Below are 20,779 nucleotides of genomic sequence, written 5' to 3'. Positions count from 1 at the left end.
GACACAAGCCGGGGTGCAAAAGTTCTTTGCAGAAAAAAAAATCATTTTCGACAAAAACAATTTTTCCATTTTCTTATTGAAGAAAGAGGTATTGAGCTTTATTGTTTATACCATCCGAATATTTAGGGCGGATTATATATGCTGCACACTCAAATATCATATGTAAATTTGTGTTGTTATTGATGTTATACGTACATAGCTTCTGTATAAATATTTAAAAAAATAGAGTCTGGTGAGTGGTGTCAAATATTAGCAATATACGAGTATGACCCACTTTCCTTGCTTAATCAGAGGGATAAAATACATGATTATCGCGATGTTCTTCCCATGGTAAAATTGCTTGCCTCTCTGAAATCCACCCAAGTTATGCACCAGCCAATTGTAACCACGACCCCTCAAGTCTGGGGGTATAAAGTAATCCTGGGAGGAAAAGTACGCCCCATGTGGGTCTGGAACCCATGACCGCCGGAACACTAGCACGGCGCCCATACCAACTGAGCTAACCAGGCAGCTGGTTCTAACCCACACACTACAATTCTCCCCCCATTAACCTTTAAGGCCTACGGAGGCACTTCTGCTGTTTACCGCTGCCACCAGTAAAGTAATCCTGGGAAGATAAGTGCCCCCGGTGTGGGGCTCGCACCCATGACCGCCGGAACACTAGCACGGCGCTCTAACCAACTGAGCTAACCGGGGGGCTGGTTCTAACCCACACACACTACAGGTATACCCGGGGACAGTCTGGGAAATGGGCCATGCTTTTACCTTCCAGGTGGCCCCACAGTGTCTGATGAAGGCGGTGGTTTTGTCTTTGCGCCAAATATAGCTGGGAATGGGCCTTACCTAGGGTCCCTGGGGTGTGAGGGCATTAAGGTGGGATTTTACCTACAGTTTGTTCCACAGTGCGGGGATTTTACCCGGGCTTGGCTGAACCAAAAGTCAAAGTCCACGTTGTTCCCTGGACCTGGGAGAGGGGGGCGTGGTTACAATTGACTGGTGCATTACCTTTGAGTTGCTTGTGTATCGCGGAGTGTAAATATCAACGGAAGCTTCAGAAATTGCCAGATATTATTGATTTTATGATCCTGCGGCAGAACACCTTCTGAGATAAGCTTCTTGTTCAGAAGTTATTTGTTTTTATCATTAGTGTGTGTGTATAAACACCAATTAAATATTGTCATCTTTATAATAAATAAATATTAAATCATTGATATACTTCTTCTGTTTTTATTGCATCATTGCAATTCATAAAACAGCCGACATTTGACACATTTCTGAACCATGACCTCTGACATCAGGCGCATGATCAATACAATACTAGCTATTTGGTAGTTAAAAATAGCTAGATTAAGTAATGTTTTTGAGAATTTTCCACAGAAAACGAGACAAGAAGGCATTTAACCATGCACAGTGAACCTTGAACGCATGTTTGACCAAAGTCACTTTTAATTGTGTTTTCTGAAAGTCTTTAAATAGTGACATAGCCTTTTTCAGGTGCAATGTATTTATCAAGGTTTATACTACATGTATATGTATATCAATATAAAATGCCATTATTTAGTCATGATGTAATCTTACATTGTCAACATGGCAGATACGACACTGCATTCTTGTGATAAGCTAACTTCATAAATGCAAAATGAAATATATTAAGTATATTATGCCCCCCTTCAAAGAAGAAGGGTATATTGCTTTGCACATGTCGGTCAGTCAGTAGGTCGGTCGGTCCGTCGGTAGACCAAAGCTTGTCCGAGTGACAACTCGACAATTCCTGGACCTATGGTCATCAAACTTGACGTGAAGGTTGGGCCTGACCAGTAGATGACCCCTAATAATTTTAGGGCTCATCTGGTCAAAGGTCAAGGTCCTTTAATGGTAAAATGATTTTAAAGCTTGTCTGAGTGATAACAAGGCCTAGACCTATGGCCATCAAACTTGATATAGAAGTTGGGCCTGACCAGTAGATGACCCTTTTTGATTTTAGGGGCCATTGTGTCAAAGGTCACAGTGACTTTGAATACAGAAAGCTTGTCTGTGTGATAACTTGACAATGCCTGCACCCACGACCCTCAAACTTGACAATTAGGGCCGGGTGACCAGTTGATGACTCCTATGGATTTTGAGGTCAAAGGTCATGGTCATAACTCATATTCATCATTAAAATTTTGTCATAATTACTTATTCTCTGCTGTGAAGAGGATTCATTTTTATCTGCAAATATCAGTCATCATCTGAACATGAAAACTGTACCTAATATCCTCACACTTTAAATGGTCATAATCTTAAAACTGCCTCAGAGGCATCCAATGTCAATGACAAATCAGCTGTCATTTCGGTCCATGCATATTTCATTCAATTATCCAAATAATCCTGACAACATGGCCATCGGGATTGGGGGGTGGGGTGCATAATGTTTGTCTTGTTTAATTAAAAGGGCATAGGAAAAACAATAACAGCAATTTACTGTTAACTGCCATTATAATAGATTGAAGTTTGAATTGTACACAGAAAAATAATTTTAGGGTAAATCCTTATCAAGTGTCCATGGAGATTCACTGAATAAACTCCCCACAGAACTCTGCATTCATTATTCCTCAGTTGACTAATAACCCTTGACAGACAGTTGATAAATTTGTTGTGTTGGTCGCAATAGCAAAAAATCAGGAAATGGAAAGTTGGTCTAACTCAGTGTAAACTTTATGGTTATCTCTGGCTGTCATTAAGCATTTTCTACAGAGCCATCCAGACCAGTTCTATGTTACAGTATTAGTTCGGTAGCAGTGCCATGTATGTCCCCTTGTCTGGATTTTCTGACTCGCGGAATTCTATTTCTAGTCTTTGCAAAGAAAATCTGTGTCAGTGTTTGCTCAGACGCATAATGATTCATCCTACTCCCAGGTGTTTGTTTAAAAAAACATGTGGACTTTCTGTGGGTGATGCTTAACCTTTTCTGCTCTATTTTCATTGGTTTACTACATTTTGTACATTAATTTTCATGAATGGCATTTTTATTGGTATAAACTTGTTTGGGTTTTCACAAACTTTGTATTTGTTGTAACAGTTTCAAATAAAATGAAAATCAGTTTTATTGTCTGTTTTATGACAAACCGAAACTATTTCCAGCTAAGGTGTGAACTAAAACTCTTTAAAAGGTGTAATACCAAATATTACAAAAATGGTCTAGCCAAATACTGTGAAATCATTAATGTTCGTGGGGCATTAATGTTCGTGGTTTTCGTGGGTTGGGTGATCCACAAATTCAAGATCCCACGAAATATAAACCCTTTATTCACTTTTTCAATTGCCTTGTTACGTACATACTCTAGTATATTATTTACAGAGGTCGCAGTATACAGTGTTAAAACCTGTCTCACTGTATATTTTACGATCATTATTCTGTTAATATATTATAACTGCCTTTAACAAATAATGAACCAAATCAATTAAATGTGTTTTATGCAGCAAATGACAGTTATAAGCACGTGTTTAAACGTGTGCTGTTAATGAAAATCTCCAAGTTTACAAGATGTGCGTGATGAGTGTCTGTACTCGATTTTTTTTATTTAATGAAATAATTAATCGATTACTAGTACATTGAAGGTTACTAAGCACCGAACGTGACAATATACGCACCTTTTCGGTGTTTTCACAGTTTGCAAAATTCGTAATTGGCATTCAATGGCTTCCCCTATCTGTATTTATGATCAGGGTACATCCTCTTTTATTACCTTTATTTCCAATTAAATCGATAAGTGACATGGGTATATGCACTAATTGGCATGTTGTACCACATTAGCGAGTGTCATAAACCGAGTGACGTAGAAGACGGAAATCACGGGCCAGCGCGTGGATATTATGCAGACGATCTAGGACGATCGCATCTTCGATTTTTTTTTTCAAAAATGAAAATCCACGAATTCAAGTACCCACGAAATTATTTTTTTTCACGAAATTTCATGCCCACGAACATTAATGCTTTCACAGTAGGCCAAGTAACCAAGAGGTATAATGATATTTTAATATGTTGTTATTATCATTTATGTTGTATTGCACAAGGTTTGCAGCTATCACAATTATTCAGATAACATATTTTACTAAGGCCTACCCTACCTATGTTTGAAAAGGATGTAACCCTAACCAATATTTTCTTTTGGGACCTAATTATGACAGAAGCACAGTTGCACTTTAAAGGCGTTCAATGATTTATTCTGTGTTGTCTAATTTATGCTTTGGTTCATTCAAGTATATTTTATTCATACATTTGCTAAGTCTCAGGTAAATTAGCCATCTTGGGGGCATTATTGCCATGTTCCTGTCACCGTCTTGCTAGTTGTTTAGGAATACCTTATTATTTAAATTGTTTTTTTTTTATCTCTAGATTAAATATTTGAATATAATAATATGCTTGTACTTAAGCATTTATTTAATTTAACACAGAAATCATCCCAGGGACTTAAATCTGGCTTCCATGACCTTTTGATATTTGGCAGGCTAGATATATATTAGGTTATTGCCCTTTAAGTATTGCACTTATCGACAATAAAGGCATACAACTATATGGCAGACTTTGAAACCTTGTTGAAACTTGTGAAAATGACCTTCAACAGTTACTTAAACGCATCATTTTAGAGGATAAAGTATTAGTGTAAGACAATATAGGTTTTAAAAAATGATTCTTTCCTCCAAAAGTATTGAATTTTAGCCATGGGGCCATTGAGTTTTGTTATGGATTTGTTTGGATCTGATCGAGGTGATCTTATGATATTTTATACCATTTTCTAATAGCGCATCTAGTGCATTTTTTCGAATTACAGTGTTTTATGTCGTTTTTTCTTAATTATGTTTTAGTTACGATTAACAAAGGCAGCTTAGTCTTACCTTTGTATACTTGTCTGTGTCTGTCATACCTATAGATGTGCTAAGTTTTTGTCATAACATATAATATGTGCAATTCGAATATCTTACTAGTTCTTAACTGCATGAATTTGTCTTATCTGTGATTATTATCTTACAATATATAACTAGCTATTTTAAACTTTGTTAGGATCCAAGTTCAATATGCCTCTCACTTCGTGTCCTTTTAGATTCATATATGTTTAATATTCTTTATATAAGATTTTAATGTCTAATTACACATGCATTTTTTTTTAGATAAATCCTGTTGTTATTTGTTAAATGATCATGTCATTAAAAAGCTACACATAGCTTATGTTTCAAATATTATACATAAAATCCGACAATAAACAAATATTGACTTGACTGGACTTGTCTTGGGCGTCCCTTGGGAGCACTGTAACTGAAGGAAAACTCTAAGAAGCTTGGACTACTGAGGGAGCAGAATTATCATGTGACTGAAATTTATGTAACTGTGCTATCATCTGGTCATATAATTTTCAAAATATTTTATATTTATATTTTTCAGATTTGAAATGAATAACTTGTAAGTGAACGAATCGAAGAACCCGAGGCATTTAAAATGGCTGACATGGGTACCAATCGTAGAGAGGACATCAAAAAGTATGGGACAGCCACTGTGGCAGCAGCGCTCCTTATCATCCTGTCTGTGTCGACACGTTCCGCCACTTCCATCCTAACACCTATCTGGCTTGACGCTCGAAAAAACGACACCAATAATACTGACAGTTGTGACATAAACTACAACAAAACATCAGACCCACAAATTGACGCATTTGCCATTATGTGCATTGTTAACGTGATCTTTTTTGTGTTCTGGGGTGTAATGTTATTTTTGAATATATGTTTCTCTCCATATTCGATAACCAACGAAGAAAGGAAGTATGACAAAAGGGAATTTGCTTTGGTTGGATTTTCGGATACTGTTTCCGGTCTTCTGTTTGTGTTTGCAAGTTCTGGATGTCGTACAGCGCCATACCTCCAGTCCATAGCAGCTAACTTCGGTGTTCCTGTAACGTTCATAATCAGGTAGATGTACATGTATAAATTTAAAGGATAATACAGTCCAACCCTGTTAGCTCGAACTCCAGGGGTCCAGCGTATTTACTTTGAACTTAGGAAAATTTGAGCCAAGCGTGAATGTTTACCTTCAGTATAAAGAAAATGGTCCTTTACATCTAGTTCGAGCCAACGTGGAATTAAGCCAAGGGTTTTCGAGCCAACGACTGTTTCGACTGTATTGTATTTAAAATTGTTAAAATGATAAATAACTAAAAAACATACACAAGCACAATCTGCATGGGATGACTGATAAGAGAAATAAAAAAGCCACAGTCAAGATGACAAAATTCATAATTGTACTTTTTGGTCTAGAGGGCTTAAGATTATTATGTCATTTTAAATTGATAATCTGATACAAACACATGTACCTTCTTTAATTTTATTGCTTATTATGTCTCCCCTTAGAAACTAAAATCGGTTACACTTAAGATGGTAAGATATTTTGTCGAATTTGGGCCTGAAGTTCTATTTACTGGTAAATTAATTTTCAACTAAGTGTTAAACACTAGTGATACACACATCTTCAGATAAATGTAACATTTTCAACATGTTGAGGAGGAAACTTATGGCTTTTAAATATGGAACTTTTCTTATGTTCAGCTGTGTTTTTCCCACCCTTTAGGCAAGGGCATTAGAATTGTAAAAAAGCAACAAAAAGCCCTTAAATTGTAAATTTACAAATAGGATATTTCAAACAAAGAAACACACCAAAACCCCTTGTAAAGCTGCACTCTATTAGGTTAAAATTTTGAAACAAGTGATTTTTAAGACAAAGGCTATCAACACATTGCTAAGGCTATCAACACATTGCTAAGGCTATCAACACATTGCTAAGGCTATCAACACATTGCTAAGGCTATCAACACATTGCTAAGGCTATCAACACATTGCTAAGGCTATCAACACATTGCTAAGGCTATCAACACATTGCTAAGGCTATCAACACATTGCTAAGGCTATCAACACATTGCTAAGGCTATCAACCCATTGCTAAGGCTATCAACACATTGCTAAGGCTATCAACACATTGCTAAGGCTATCAACACATTGCTAAGGCTATCAACACATTGCTAAGGCTATCAACACATTGCTAAGGCTATCAACACATTGCTAAGGCTATCAACACATTGCTAAGGCTATCAACACATTGCTAAGGCTATCAACACATTGCTAAGGCTATCAACACATTGCTAAGGCTATCAACACATTGCTAAGGCTATCAACACATTGCTAAGGCTATCAACACATTGCTAAGGCTATCAACACATTGCTAAAATAAGTACAAAATATATTATTTCTTTCTGTTATTTTGTAGGTACATGTTTTTCTTTCTGGAAATTTGAATGGGGCCCTATTTTGACTCCATTTTAGGAAGAGAAAAATTGATGGTCATCAAAGATAATATCCCTTTTATCTGTTTATCTGAAATAAGCAAGACTTCACTGGGTCTTACAGATACTTATTGCTGGGGAAGAGGCCAACATGTAGGAAGACGGCATGTGCAGTGTTGGTGCTGTTTGCGGAGTTTACAGCCTTGGTCCCAGACATCTGGCCGGGCCTCGAGAGCCAAGCTGCCAGACAGGACCAGGGTGGGGCATCCGGCTTTGCAGGAATACTCTGGCCTCTGTGCTTCTTTTTCGGCTTTGTAAGTTGTTGTAGTTGTATCATGCTTATGTATATGTTCTGAAACATCTGTAGTTTGCTTGTAACAGCTGTAACAGTATACTGGTAGACCAATTTATACCGGTATACTGGTTTAAGATATTGCACTTCAGTGGGATTTTTCATCAAATATGTATATCGAATTGAAAATAATGCTTTTTAGGGAGAAATATTCCTGTCAGTGAAAATTTGTCATATGTGATAGAAATTATCTTTGAAGTTGGAACATGTGAACTTTACAATTACCATATTCGTTAAGGGAAGCTTATTTTTCAATGTTTGATAAAAAAGTTAAATGTTACAATAAGATTCATTGTTTAGAAGCTCATCCTTTGTTTATTTTTCAATGATATCAGTTTTATGTTTTTCAATGGTTTTTTTTTGGCAACAGTTTCCATTCTCAGGACCCTTTTACCAGTTGTAGGGAAAACATCCCCGCAAATATTTTTCAGTTTTGGGAAAAAAATACATAATAAATTTAACCAATATTTTGGGAAAAATTTGAGTAAACTATATCAATAACACAGTAAATGTATCACCCAGAAACATCATTTTAATGAATCGTGAGATTCTCATTATAAAATTTCTTAATTTTTTTTGGAAAAGGCTATTTTTTTAAAAATAAAACAGGGTCTGGCCCTTCGGGAAGTAGCCTGGTATCGACAACGGTAAATAAGGGTAAAAAGGTGCTAATACTACATAACAAGCTTGTCATAAAACTGTCATAGCCATGGTGTTGCTGATGGCAGCCACGTCATCATTGTGGGCCTCATCATGCAAGTTTTGAATAGTTATGCCGATTGCTAGACTGAGAGAAGCATACATTGGCAAATTCTTTCCATGCTATTTTCATGTTCATATTGTCTAGTAATATGTGCCTATTTTTCCAACACCTCGTTAAATGTTTCACTCGACGTCGAGTATAAATATTAAGCTAATATCACTTCACTATACGGTATGTTACATGTTTTCTTGATTGTTTGGAATGCAGTTTAAACTATGAATCTTTCCCTTGCAGATTCCGTTAGCCCTAACATCAGTTATTCTAGAGAAGGCAGTAAAGACCTCATCCACAGACCGCAGCAAATCGTCGGGCCTTAACATCGCCTACGTTCTTTTCTGGTGCTATGGTTTCAGCCTGGTGTTTCATGTTCTCTTGTTTTGGGCTGACATTATACCCGGTTTTGGCATGGCAGATGATATCTTGGAGTTTGCCAAAAGGTACCTTATTCTTTAGTGATCTAAATAACTGGCCTGCAAGCCAGATTTCCAACCAGGGCTTTGTATATTCCATAATTTGTTCTTTTGGGCTGTAAATTTATATAATAATATAAGGGGTTGAAACAAATGGCAAAATTGATATTCGAATATTTGGGAATTCTTTCGATTCAACATTTAAATATTTGATTACCAAAATGAATATTTTATAAGTTGTAGTAAACTATTATTATTCGCTATAGCAATAGCCGAGGCCTCTTTACCCTTCTTAACTGTTGCTGGTACCTGCAATGGACCCTGATTCCCCAAATTAGCCTCTGAAGTTTCCCATTTCAGAAAAAAATCTGAAAAAAAAGTTGATACATTTTGAACAAATAATAATCATAGCAGAAAAACAAAACCAAATAATTTAAAATCCACTACATTCCTATTGGTAAGCAATGGGAAATTGAATAGCGCAGATCATAAATCGGTTGAAAGACATTAAGATAATACCTTGCTCATAACAAGCATTGGCATTTCATTCCACTTCACTCAAACCATAAGTTAAATTGATTAGATTCTGTTTGACAATGTTTTGGGGTTAGGTATGTAGTTTTGACAGTGTATTAGGGTAGGCAGTGCAGCTGACCGTGTATTGCATGGGTTAACTGTGCAGTTTGACAGTGTAATTGCGTTTAACAAAACAGTGTGACAGTGTAATGGGGTTAACAGTGTACTTTGCCTGTGTAATGAGGTTAACAGTGCAGTTTAACAGTGTATTGGGGTGAACAGTGCTGTTAAACGGTGTATTGGGGTTAACAGTGCAGTTTAAAAGTGTATTGGGGTTAACCGTGCAGTTAAACAGTGTATTGGGGTTAACAGTGTATCAGGGTTAACATTGCAGTTTGACAGTGTATCGGGGTTAACCGTACAGTTAAACAGTGTATCAGGGTTAACTGTGCAGTTAAACAGTGTATTGGGGTTAACAGTGCAATTAAACAGTGTATCTGGGTTAACAGTGCAGTTAAACAGTGTATTGGGGTTAACAATGCAGTTTAACAGTGTATTGGGGTTAACCATGCAGTTAAACAGTGTATTGGGGTTAACCGTGCAGTTAATCAGTGTATCGAGGTTAACTGTGCAGTTAAACAGTGTATCGGGGTTAACCATGCAGTTAAACAGTGTATTGGGGTTAACAATGCAGTTTAACAGTGTATAGGGGTTAACAAAGCAGTTTGATAGGGCATTTGAGTTAACAGTGCAGTTTGACAGTGTATTGGGGTTACCAGTGCATTTTGGGGGTTAAAAAAGCATAGTCATAAATGAAATTTTGATCACCACATAAATGTACTCTTGGCTTTTTTATTTGCTTTAAAGGCCACACCAAATTAATGTTTAGTTCCTCGGATTTTTGCCCCCCAAAAAATGGAGCGAGCGAGCGAAAAAAAATAAAAAAAAATTTTTTGTCAGTTTTCATAAAAACCGAAGCGAGTGAAGAGCGAAAAATATATTTTTCCTTATATTCAATATAAATAAGAAAGATTGTTCAAAATAATTGCCCTTAAACCCATTTTAATGCCATCTTGAACTGAACCTCTAATGGACATTGGGAAAATGTCTGAATACATACTATTTATTCATCCGTGTTTAGTACAAACATTATATGGATAAATCTAATTTCTTATATATTTAAAACGTACTTTAATATGACAATCATTCATAATAATAAATAACCCTGCTTTTAGTAAAAAGTTTGAAACGACTTATATAAATCTACCTGAATCAGTTTAACATAATATGCAACTGTATTATGCTCAAAACATATTTATTGTCAAAAATAAGATTTAATTTCCAAACTTCGATCCACATTGTTTATACTGGAAGCGGCCATTTTGATTGAATTTATTGAACCCATGCTAAACCGATAAAAACACAACGCATCGGTAACTTCCCTTTACAAAAACATGAAAACTAGCGTAGAAAAAATATACTTGATTATTTTTAGCCTTTTAATAAATTATCACCTGAAAAAAATCTGCTTGGCGATCAAAATGGAGATGCGGGCGCACAAAAAAAAAATTTTTTTTTTTTTTATATTTTCAAAAAAATAGGAGCGGTAAATCCGCGGAACGAAATATTAATTTGCTGTGGCCTTAGCCTTAAATAAGAATGTGGAGGTAATCCGCACATTTCCACCTTTTTCGAGGCATAAACATGTGTTTTATTTGCTTGTTTGTAAATACTGATAAAACACTTTTGTGCTTATGGAAATGAAGATAAAATCACAGCAGGCGTTTTTCAGTAGCAAGCTCGGTAACTTTTCATGGTTTATTGCTAAAAGCTGGTCACTGTGGCAAAATAGTAGCACTATCCGTGACACTTACAAATATTTTAAATCACTGCTAACTTTTGATTTAACAATCGACCTACCTTTTAAGATAAGACAAGCACTGTCATGATTTAGAAGCTCTAATCATTAATCATATATAGAACTGGGCAGATGTTACAATGTACAACATGAAGACCAAATTTGTTTGCGTGGTTTCACACACTTAAAAGTCATTGAAAACAAGTTTCATGTTTTTTTCGAGAGTTCTCAAAATGAGGGCATTATAGGACAAACTATCATTGTAATTGGTACAGTGGTCAGAGATGTCAAATTTCATTTTATAATCTGATGAATAACTACGAGACGTGTTCTATTTAACAAGTAACATACTTTGTTTCACAAATAATGACTGCAATTGAAAATAGATAAAACAGTCGAGAAAGTAGGGTGACACTATTATATTATTATTGTAAGCATTGTTTTATGCTGTATTTGGGTCGAAGGCCTCTATCAGTGTATCATGCACATGCATACCAACAGAAGCATAATGCTAATATGTCTATTTTAGTTTCTGGTGGAACATGGAGTGCTACGTGGGTAGGGAAGGATGTCATGGTGCTGTTATGTACGTGTCTGTTGCCTGCACCGCCTGTCTGTTTCTCAACAGGCTTGTGAACACGTACTTTCTGCGTTACCTGGAGGGAGCCAACTATCTAGTCATTATTACGGTAAGTCATTAAGTTGAAGATCTGGTCATTATTGCTGTTAGTTGTCAAGTTGTATATACAGTTATTGTTATTGTAAATTTTAAAGTGGACTATCTGTTCATTACTATAATTGTTAGTCATAAAACAGTAAGTCATAAAGTTGACTGTCTTGTCATTATAACATTACTGTATGTCATAAAGTTGGCTAACTAGTCATATTAACTGTTTGTCATAAAGTTGGCTATCTAGTCATTATTACTGTAAGTCATCAAGTTGGCGCACATAGGATCAAATATCAATTAGAATTACATACATTTATTCATAATATATGTTGATTTGAACCAGTCAAGACATTTAATCCTGTACTCCTACATGTAGAAAAATATCTTGTCAAACTGACACTTGGATAATGATGACTCTCCATTATTAAATTTAATCCAAAATGTACAGGTATGTTAAGATTAATAATAAACTAAATGCCTGTTACTATGTGGGTATGGTATTGTTGATTTGGGTCTCCATTAGAGCATTATGTAGAGAACTCAAGTTCCACATAAATGCACGACTTTTGTATAAAATGGAAACTACAATTTTTTTTACATAGAAATATGAATTAAAACATATCCTTTATGATAATGCTTCCATTTCTTTCTACAGACAATCCAGACGCCGCTGGTGTTTCTGTTTTTCACGCTATTTGATGAGAATCCTGTACGATGGCATCCGCACGCCTACCTCTCCACCTATCTTAGCTTGGCTGCACTGTGCATCATGATCCCCGCTATATACATCTACGACACTGGGTACGTACTTCTGAAAAGAATATAAGTATCTATCATGTGTTTCCGGTACGGATAGAAAAATCCGACCCAAGGTCACGCACGTAAGCCTGTAACGAGGCTTGCCGATTTACCGCCAACGCAGCATGCCCGAGGGTCGGATTGTTTACTAACATCAGAAAGTGTAGTAGTTTTAAATTAGTAGTAGTAATTTTAATCTCTATTGACGTTAAATAGTTCTTCTCAAAATTGCATTTTTTACAATGATTTATTTTCAATTTTAATTAAAAGTCTTGCATACATATATATTTGATTGCTTTTTATTGAAATGGCATAATATACTTTTCATAAACCATACAATAAAACAAATAAGTAGTGGCGCGTTGTGGGTACATGGGGTATTTAAGACGGGGTTTTCCAGCACTGGTCACATGACCGGAAACACAAGTCCTGTATGCAAGAATTTCATTTCTCATCCACCCAATTTTTATAACCCCGAAGGTGGGCATATTAATATCGCACCGTTCTTCCGTCCGTCCGTTTGTCTGGCTCAATAACTTTTGTCCGGGCTGTAACTTTCCCTTGTATGGACAGATTTTAAAATAACTTGCCACATGTGTTCGGCATACCAAGACGAGGTGTCGCGTGCAAGAACCGTGTCCCTACCTCTTAGGTCAAGGTCACACTTAGTGTTTATTCACAATGGAATGCTGCATATAAGGACATAGAGTATAGGTTGTCGTGTCCGGGCTGTAACTTTCCCTTGTATGGACAGAATTAAAAATAACTTGTGTTCGACATACCAAGACGACGTGTCGCGTGCAAGAACCGTGTCCCTACCTCTAAGGTCAAGGTCACATTTAGGTGTTTATTCACAATGGAGTGCTGCATATAAGGATACAGAGTATTGGTTGTTATGTCCGGGCTGTAACTTTTTCTTGTATGGACAGATTTGAAAATAACTTGCCACATGTGTTCGACATACCAAGACGACGTGTCACGTGCAAGACCCATGTCCCTACCTCTAAGGTGAAAGATACACTTAGTGTTTATTCACAATGGAATGCTGAATATAAGGACATAAGAATGTAGGTTGTCAAGTATGGGTGGTATTTTTTATGTTCAGAGGCAATTTAAAATAACTTGCCATAAGTATTTGTTTGATCTTTAACTTTTCATGTACTGACCTTGTTCATAGGTCAATGTCACATTCGGGGGCATTCGTCACATACTGTGACAGCTCTTGTTCTGACATGCTTTCTTGTTTGCCTTTGTACATTTAACTCTACTACAACTTGAAGCTGCACTCTCACAGATTTGCCGTTTCTACAACTTTTCTTTTTTTTGTCTGGGAATGACCAAATTTTTGCGTAAATATCTGCAAACCAGTGATAAACGACTGCTGACAAAAGATCAGATTGCAGATTTCAATATTTCCGTTCCAAAATTAATGTTTTATGGCTAAAACTGTTACTAACTGTTTCAGAAAAAAATGCATAAAACGTCAATTTTTTAACTTAAAGCTGAACTCTCACAGTTATACCATTTTTACAATTTTTTTAATTTTTGTCTTGGAAAGAACAAATTTTTGCGTAAATATCTGCAAACCAATGATAAAAGATTGCTGACAAAAGATCAGATTGCAAATTTGCATATTTCCGTTCGAAAATTTATGTTTTATGTCTTAAAACGTTACTAACGGTTTAAGAAAAATGCATAAAAAATTAAATTAAAATTTGAACTTAAATATATAAATCTGCGATCTAAATTTTTGTCTGCCGTCTTGTATAACTGGTTTCCATGGATTTTCCCAAAAATTGGCTTGTTCCAAGACAAAAAATAAAAAAGTTGTCAAAACGTTCAGTCTGTGAGAGTGCAGATTTAAGCTTTTGTTGATTTAAGTGGGAGGATCAGCATATTTGCTGAATCCAGGGTTATGGTTATGGTTGTCCAGTTAGCACAGTGGTTAGGGCACTCATTTTTCACCTAAGCGTCCCAGGTTTGATTCCCAGCCTGGGGGTATGTGTGTTTATTTTGTGGTCACCAAGCCAGTCAAGTGGACTTCCTCTGGGTACTCGGATTTCTTCCCAAAACACAAGACCAAACTCTCTCTTAACATCATGCCAACGAGAGTGATTAATATAATGTTGTTATAACTTGTTTAACAATCAGTGTTAAATAAATAGTAAAAGTAAGTTAAAACTAATTTTGGGGTTCTATTTCTTTTGACAGTGATCCAGAGTGTGTCCCACAAAAACCACGAGATGAGTTGACTAACGAGATCCTAACCACTGTAACGGCTAGTGTGCAGACAGACACGGGCAACTCAGGAGATGACATGCCTCCTCTCATAGAATTCAATGCAGACGATGCTGATGAAACCACTCCGTTGATCGACTTGTACACAGAATTACCAAACCCTGTGGTCAGCACAACCCCTACTGTAGACTTTTTGGTAGAAACTGGTTGGCAGCCGCCTCCGGTTTACCAGGAGAGAGATGGAAATGCGAGTACTTCTGTGATGTACAGAACGGGCGTGCAGATTCCCAAATATGGGAATTCTAGTAACCACCACAATGGTGCATCTAGTTACTAATGTGTACAAAAAACATCGTGATTTATGCCAAAATGTAAAGCTACAAACTTAACCGGTGTAAGGACATCCAAATTTTGAGAGTATTATTTCACCACCATAATGGTGTGTCTAGTTATTATAATGTGTAAAATGAACATTGTGAGTGATAAATCCAAAATGTAAAGCTACAAACTTAACTGGTGTTTGGACATCCAAATTTTGAGAATATTATTTCACCACGACAACGGCGAGTCTATTTATAATTGTGTTCTATAAATATTGTAGTTATTATTGTGTTCCATTAATATAGTGAGTGATTTATGCCAAAATGTAGGGGTAAAAACTTTACTGGCATTGTGACACCCAAACTTGGGAGTATTACTGAACATCACAATGTGACACTAGTTGTCAATGTGTACAGCAGTGCCATTGATTTATTAATTAAATATTGTAAAATATTGTTGCACAAAGTCTAGTGTATATTATTGTTTAAAATTTGCCAAAGAATTTTTGCTTCAGCTCTAAATTGTTGTTGTTTACATTTATTGTTTTGCTTGTTAATATTGAAGAATGCGTAATGTTGTTCATCATCTATGGTGCTATTGCTTTTTGTTATAATTATACTAAGCCATGACTAGTTCTGTAAAATACATTGTGTATAGTATTATAACTTAATCAAAACTATATGACAAGTATCTATGTTTGTTACATGCTTTATGTTGTTTCCGGTGAAATATAACCAACACTTTTTTTTCTGTATTACACATGTGTACTATAACAATATCACTCCGAATATTTGTAAAAAAAATTATTGGAAAATAATTGCTTAATTGGTAATATTCCAGCAAGTCATATGTTTATATCTCATTTTGTTTTAATTAAATAGAGGATTTTTGTTGATTTCAGTGTAAGATCATATTTTTTTTCATGAGTGTCATAGAAAAACATATTTTCACGAGTGGCAAAGCTTTGATCAAATTTTTAAAAAAACAACGCAATATGATATGTCGCAAACCTAAAACTAGAAATTTGTTCAACGTTCCTTTGAGTTGATTGAATAATGATGTCACAGATTATAAACCTTGCAAAATTTGTCCACTGCAAAAAAATCACATATTAAATTATAAAATCCACTGTTTGCCTTTCGCTCCCACACCCTGGGCTTCCACTGGTCATCACAGGATCTGGTTGCACTTTGTATGGTCACTTGACTCTTGGGGTACTACCATGTTGACATCATCTTACCTGTTGTATTAATGTATCATGAACTATGCATTCATGTATTATTAATTTATTTGTATTTTCCAAGTGCTCCCTGAAAATCTGCCTAAATTGATAGTTTTGGTCATATGTTGTATTAAAGGCATGTTAAAAAGTCTTTTGAAACTATACTTTCATGTATTATTAATTGATTTGTTTTTTTCAAAGTGCTTTCTAAAAATCTGGTTAAAACATCATTTAAACATTATTTTACTGATTGTCGATGCTTGCCATATGTTTGTTGTATATAATGTTGAAGCCTGTCGGTATAGAGGGTATATATTCTAGTACCTGTATGTTAACTGGAACCAGTGAGAGGTGAGAGTGAGAGTGGTCTAGTGGTATAGGTCTCCGCCTCTCACCCAAGAGGTTGTGGGTTCGATCCCCACCAGGGGTACTTTCTCATAGCTTCTCAAAAAAAGGACACAGTACTGGTTTCTGCCCAGGAAACGGACTCGAGAGTGATTCTATAAGCTATCAGCTTTCGTCACAATCGAGCTAAAAAAAAATTAGTATAAACCAACTGGAACCAATGACTATCTCACAGACGAAAAGTCCCATTCAGTCTTTGGTCATGTCAATTTGATTCAGTGTTTAGTGTCATGGGGTGAATGAAATTGAGAATGTAAAAAGCTTAATAATTAGATTGACAATAATCTGAGTCAAGAATATATCATATACAGGGATAAGTTCCATTTTCTAGATTTTACAGAAAAGTCCTACAAATGTGAAGCAAATTACTTTTCTTGTTATCCAATTGTCAATAGTAGATTGCAGCGTGCACTCTCTCTTATTCATTGTTAGTAGCTTATGCATTTGATGTACAATCATGTAAATTTTGGAGGCCTGGGCCATTTTTACTGTCTCAAGTCTTAGTTCTTACTGAAGGCTCAAAATTGTAAATCTTCATTTCACTGTAACTTTCCTTCTAGCATAGTACTGATGGTGAACTCTGCTGAATCACATTACTATTTGAATGTTTTACTATCATTTGCATATATTTTTGTAAAAAAAATGCAATAATACTGATTTTTAATTACTTCATTAAAATACTTTTCTGAGCCTGAGTATAGACTTGGACTTGAGACTGTTCCTAGTCATTGGCGATGGGTCAGTATTCATAAAACATCTTAAGTCATTTCCTAACTTAAGTCAGTTTTTTAAGTATCTTACTTTTCAAATTATATTATATCATAGTACGAACTGAAATACTTTATTTACATTGATTTTAATTAATATAAAATGATATGTTAAAAACACTTATACATTTCTTTTAATGCGGCTTCAAAAATCTTAGGACACTTCAGTAAATAGTAAAGGATTAAAAAGTTAAATGAATACGGCCCTTGGTGACTCCCTATCCTTTTTGTATCATATATCACGGGGTTTAGGTTGTAGAGGAAGAATGTGTAAATAATATACTGATAAAAATATGGCAAACACAAGGTGTTGAACTTGAAAAATTGAAGAATCAGTCATTTGACTACCGTATTCCAGTTGAAATAAAGAACAAAAGTGCAAACTGTCATAACTTGTCTGTAATGTAATTCCATTCATTTAGTTAAGGTATACATTAGTAATAAGTTTGCAATACCCTTTTAAATGATACAAAAAATAATATGGAATATGGCGTCATCAGGTATCAAAATTTAACATTATGGCCAATGGCATGATAGAACAAAAGTCTATTTGAACATCTGGGGTGGTATTCATAAAATTCTTAAGTTATTTCCTAATTTAAGTCACTTTCCTAATTTTAGTATCGCTTAAGTCTTTGAAATAATAAATTCCAAAATACATTTTTTTCATTGACATTGTAGAAAGAAACATTCTTAAAAGTTAAAACACTTGGACATTTCTTTTAATTTGACTAAGAAAATTTTAAGTAATTAAGTTAGGAAATGACTTCAGATATTTTATGAATACGGCCCCAGATACCTTAAGATTGAATTGTATCAATTTGCCTTGATGTATAATGGCAGAAGGTATTTCATTTCATGATGCAGTTCATATCTTACAATGTGTTTTTTCTATGGGAGAAAAATGTTCAGTCATCCCATTATTTTTTGTTGTTTTTTAAATGTGTTAAAATTCACATATTTAGCTACCGGTAGTCGCTCTTTTGGTGTTTATAAATGTAGCCCTGATATTTTCTTGCCAAAACGTTTTCATTCGCATCAACCGCAAAAACCATTGAAAAAATTCACATGAAACTTGGTACACATAAAGGGTCCTAAAATTCGGGATTAACTCAGAAATTAGGGGCAGTCTTAATGAACCGTCTTAGATCTGACTCAAGATTCAAAATTGCGAAATTCCATTTCTTTGTATCTTCCCTTATAACACAGCATTCATGATGAGCTTTGCTTAATAATAAAGTTAAACTCTCTATGTTTAAGTGTTTGGGAAAGTTTCAAATAATCATAACATCGAGATAACAGAGTTCGACATAACGAGATTCGACTGTATAACTATTTGAATGCTTTACTAATATTTACACAATTCAATGGCCTCACTTCAAAATGCCGCTGCATTTTTCCAGTTTCAGATTTTTTAATCACTAAAATCATATAGGCGATGGGCATCTAATTGCTAAGAGCCAAATAAATTGGCCAATGAGAAAAAGGTGTATCGTGTGATCAAAATGTCAAAACAATGATTGGACACCTCACAGATAGACACAAATGCTGAACTTTTAGATACAGTAACTAAAAAAAAATTTGTAAGCTAGGCATTTTGTAAAAATGAAAAGTGTAATCTAATTACCAAGAAAATACCAAAGAATGTTTGCTTCTGAAATTTTTTGATATTGTAGCTTCAGCAAGTGAGGCCATCGATATAATTTTGTAACAGAAATGGAATTAAGAGTATTTATAGTTTGTTTATACAAATGCTATTTTGAATCAGAGTCTACTCTCAGAATTTTAAGACTGTTTGTAATCATAGTCCTAGGAATGAGAGTTTTTAACATCAGACTATTGTACAGTTGTAAATATTGATTTTTTGCTTTGACACTTGCATTAAAACATTAATATGTTGATATGAATATAAATGACTTTGGAAACGATTTTCAAAGGGTTGTAAGTCCCTTTACGCTGCTTTGGCCATGCATTGCCAACCTTGGAGGTTATCAGGGTAACGACGATTTCTATCGAGATCTTCTCTACGTGCAATAGTAGCGTAAAGATAGGCTAAGTTAGAAATTATGAATCCCTCATACTCAAACAGATCCCAAATCTATTTTTCAGGATTGACAAATTTTAGCTGTTTGAAACCCATCTGAGGCATTATCAGTGATAATACAAATGTGAAGAAAGGCCTCTATCACAAGTTAGCAGTTTTTGCGATGCTCTTGTTTTAAACTGTATTGAAATAATATTTGTGGTATGATTATCTCCAATCCCAAAAGGATCTGCATTTATATTATATCTTTAAGATTAAGCTTATTTTGTGATTAAAAATCATATATGCAATTCCATTTCCTATTTGCATTCACGCTGTTCGGTTGTGTCCAGTGTTTATACTATAAAATAGACTTGATGATATGCAGGCCTGCCAGTATTGTTTAAGTGCTTTTTTGTTTACTTCTTTATATACTTTCTTTGTTGACTAATAAAATACGACCAACAAAAAGGATGTCCTTCGTTATTTTCTTTACTTCTTGTTGCTAGCATTTTAATAGTAAAACTACATGTTCAACAATGTTGATTGCTACAAAATTTGAATATAATCTCTGGGTAACAACCAGGGTGAGGAATCACGTGACTTCAAAGGGGTTCTCTAATGGGTCACCATCGGTCACAAGTTTTCCCGCCCATTTTGGAAAAAGACACGAAACATTTTGGGAAAATTTCGTTGCAAAATATGCCATTTTGGGAAAAAAATACAGTTAAAACAACAAGCTTTTATGTCTCGTGCAAATTAAAAAAATATTAAAATGTTAGTTTCTTTTCCCCTTTCAAACGACTCGAAATCGCTGAAATATTAATCCGTCCGAGTATTATTATCTATCACAATAAATCATGACCTTAATATTCCATACTGAACTCTGAAAGTGATGAAAACAAACAATTTCTGATTTCAACAATACCCAAAACCTTACATCATACAATTTATTAGGATGTTGAATGAACCATTACAGGTACGAAGCCTTGCATAAAAACAACAATAAAAAACAACAACAACAAAAAAACACTTTTACTTATGATTGGGATTTTTTCTCCAAAATTGGAAAAATATATATTTTGCTAGGGGAATAGGTCCGATAACCGGACCCGTAGAATCTTAAGAA

General features: G+C 35.1%; 1 protein-coding gene across 1 annotated transcript; it reads left to right on the top strand.

Moving 5' to 3' along the window:
* The first annotated feature begins 8 nt into the window (after positions 1-8).
* LOC128208780 (uncharacterized) lies at positions 9-20,125 on the top strand. Its single transcript, XM_052912378.1, has 7 exons — positions 9-88; positions 5,423-5,943; positions 7,432-7,621; positions 8,657-8,859; positions 11,736-11,895; positions 12,532-12,677; positions 14,886-20,125. The coding sequence occupies exons 2-7, from the start codon at positions 5,477-5,479 to the stop codon at positions 15,247-15,249; spliced, it is 1,530 nt and encodes a 509-aa protein (XP_052768338.1). The 5' UTR covers positions 9-88; positions 5,423-5,476; the 3' UTR covers positions 15,250-20,125.
* The last annotated feature ends 654 nt before the right edge of the window (positions 20,126-20,779 follow it).

Source organism: Mya arenaria, chromosome 11 (genome assembly GCF_026914265.1).
Source record: "Mya arenaria isolate MELC-2E11 chromosome 11, ASM2691426v1".
In the NCBI taxonomy this organism is placed as follows: domain Eukaryota; kingdom Metazoa; phylum Mollusca; class Bivalvia; order Myida; family Myidae; genus Mya; species Mya arenaria.
The sequence above is the reverse complement of the archived record's forward strand: the minus strand, read 5'-3'. Positions and strand labels throughout refer to the sequence as shown.

Coding starts and splice junctions, on each gene's coding strand:
- LOC128208780 (XM_052912378.1), top strand. CDS start 5,477: ATGGCTGACATGGGTACCAATCGTAGAGAGGACATCAAAAAGTATGGG. Junction 11,896..12,531: donor ACTATCTAGTCATTATTACG/GTAAGTCATTAA, acceptor TTCTTTCTACAG/ACAATCCAGACGCCGCTGGT. Junction 12,678..14,885: donor ATATACATCTACGACACTGG/GTACGTACTTCT, acceptor TTCTTTTGACAG/TGATCCAGAGTGTGTCCCAC.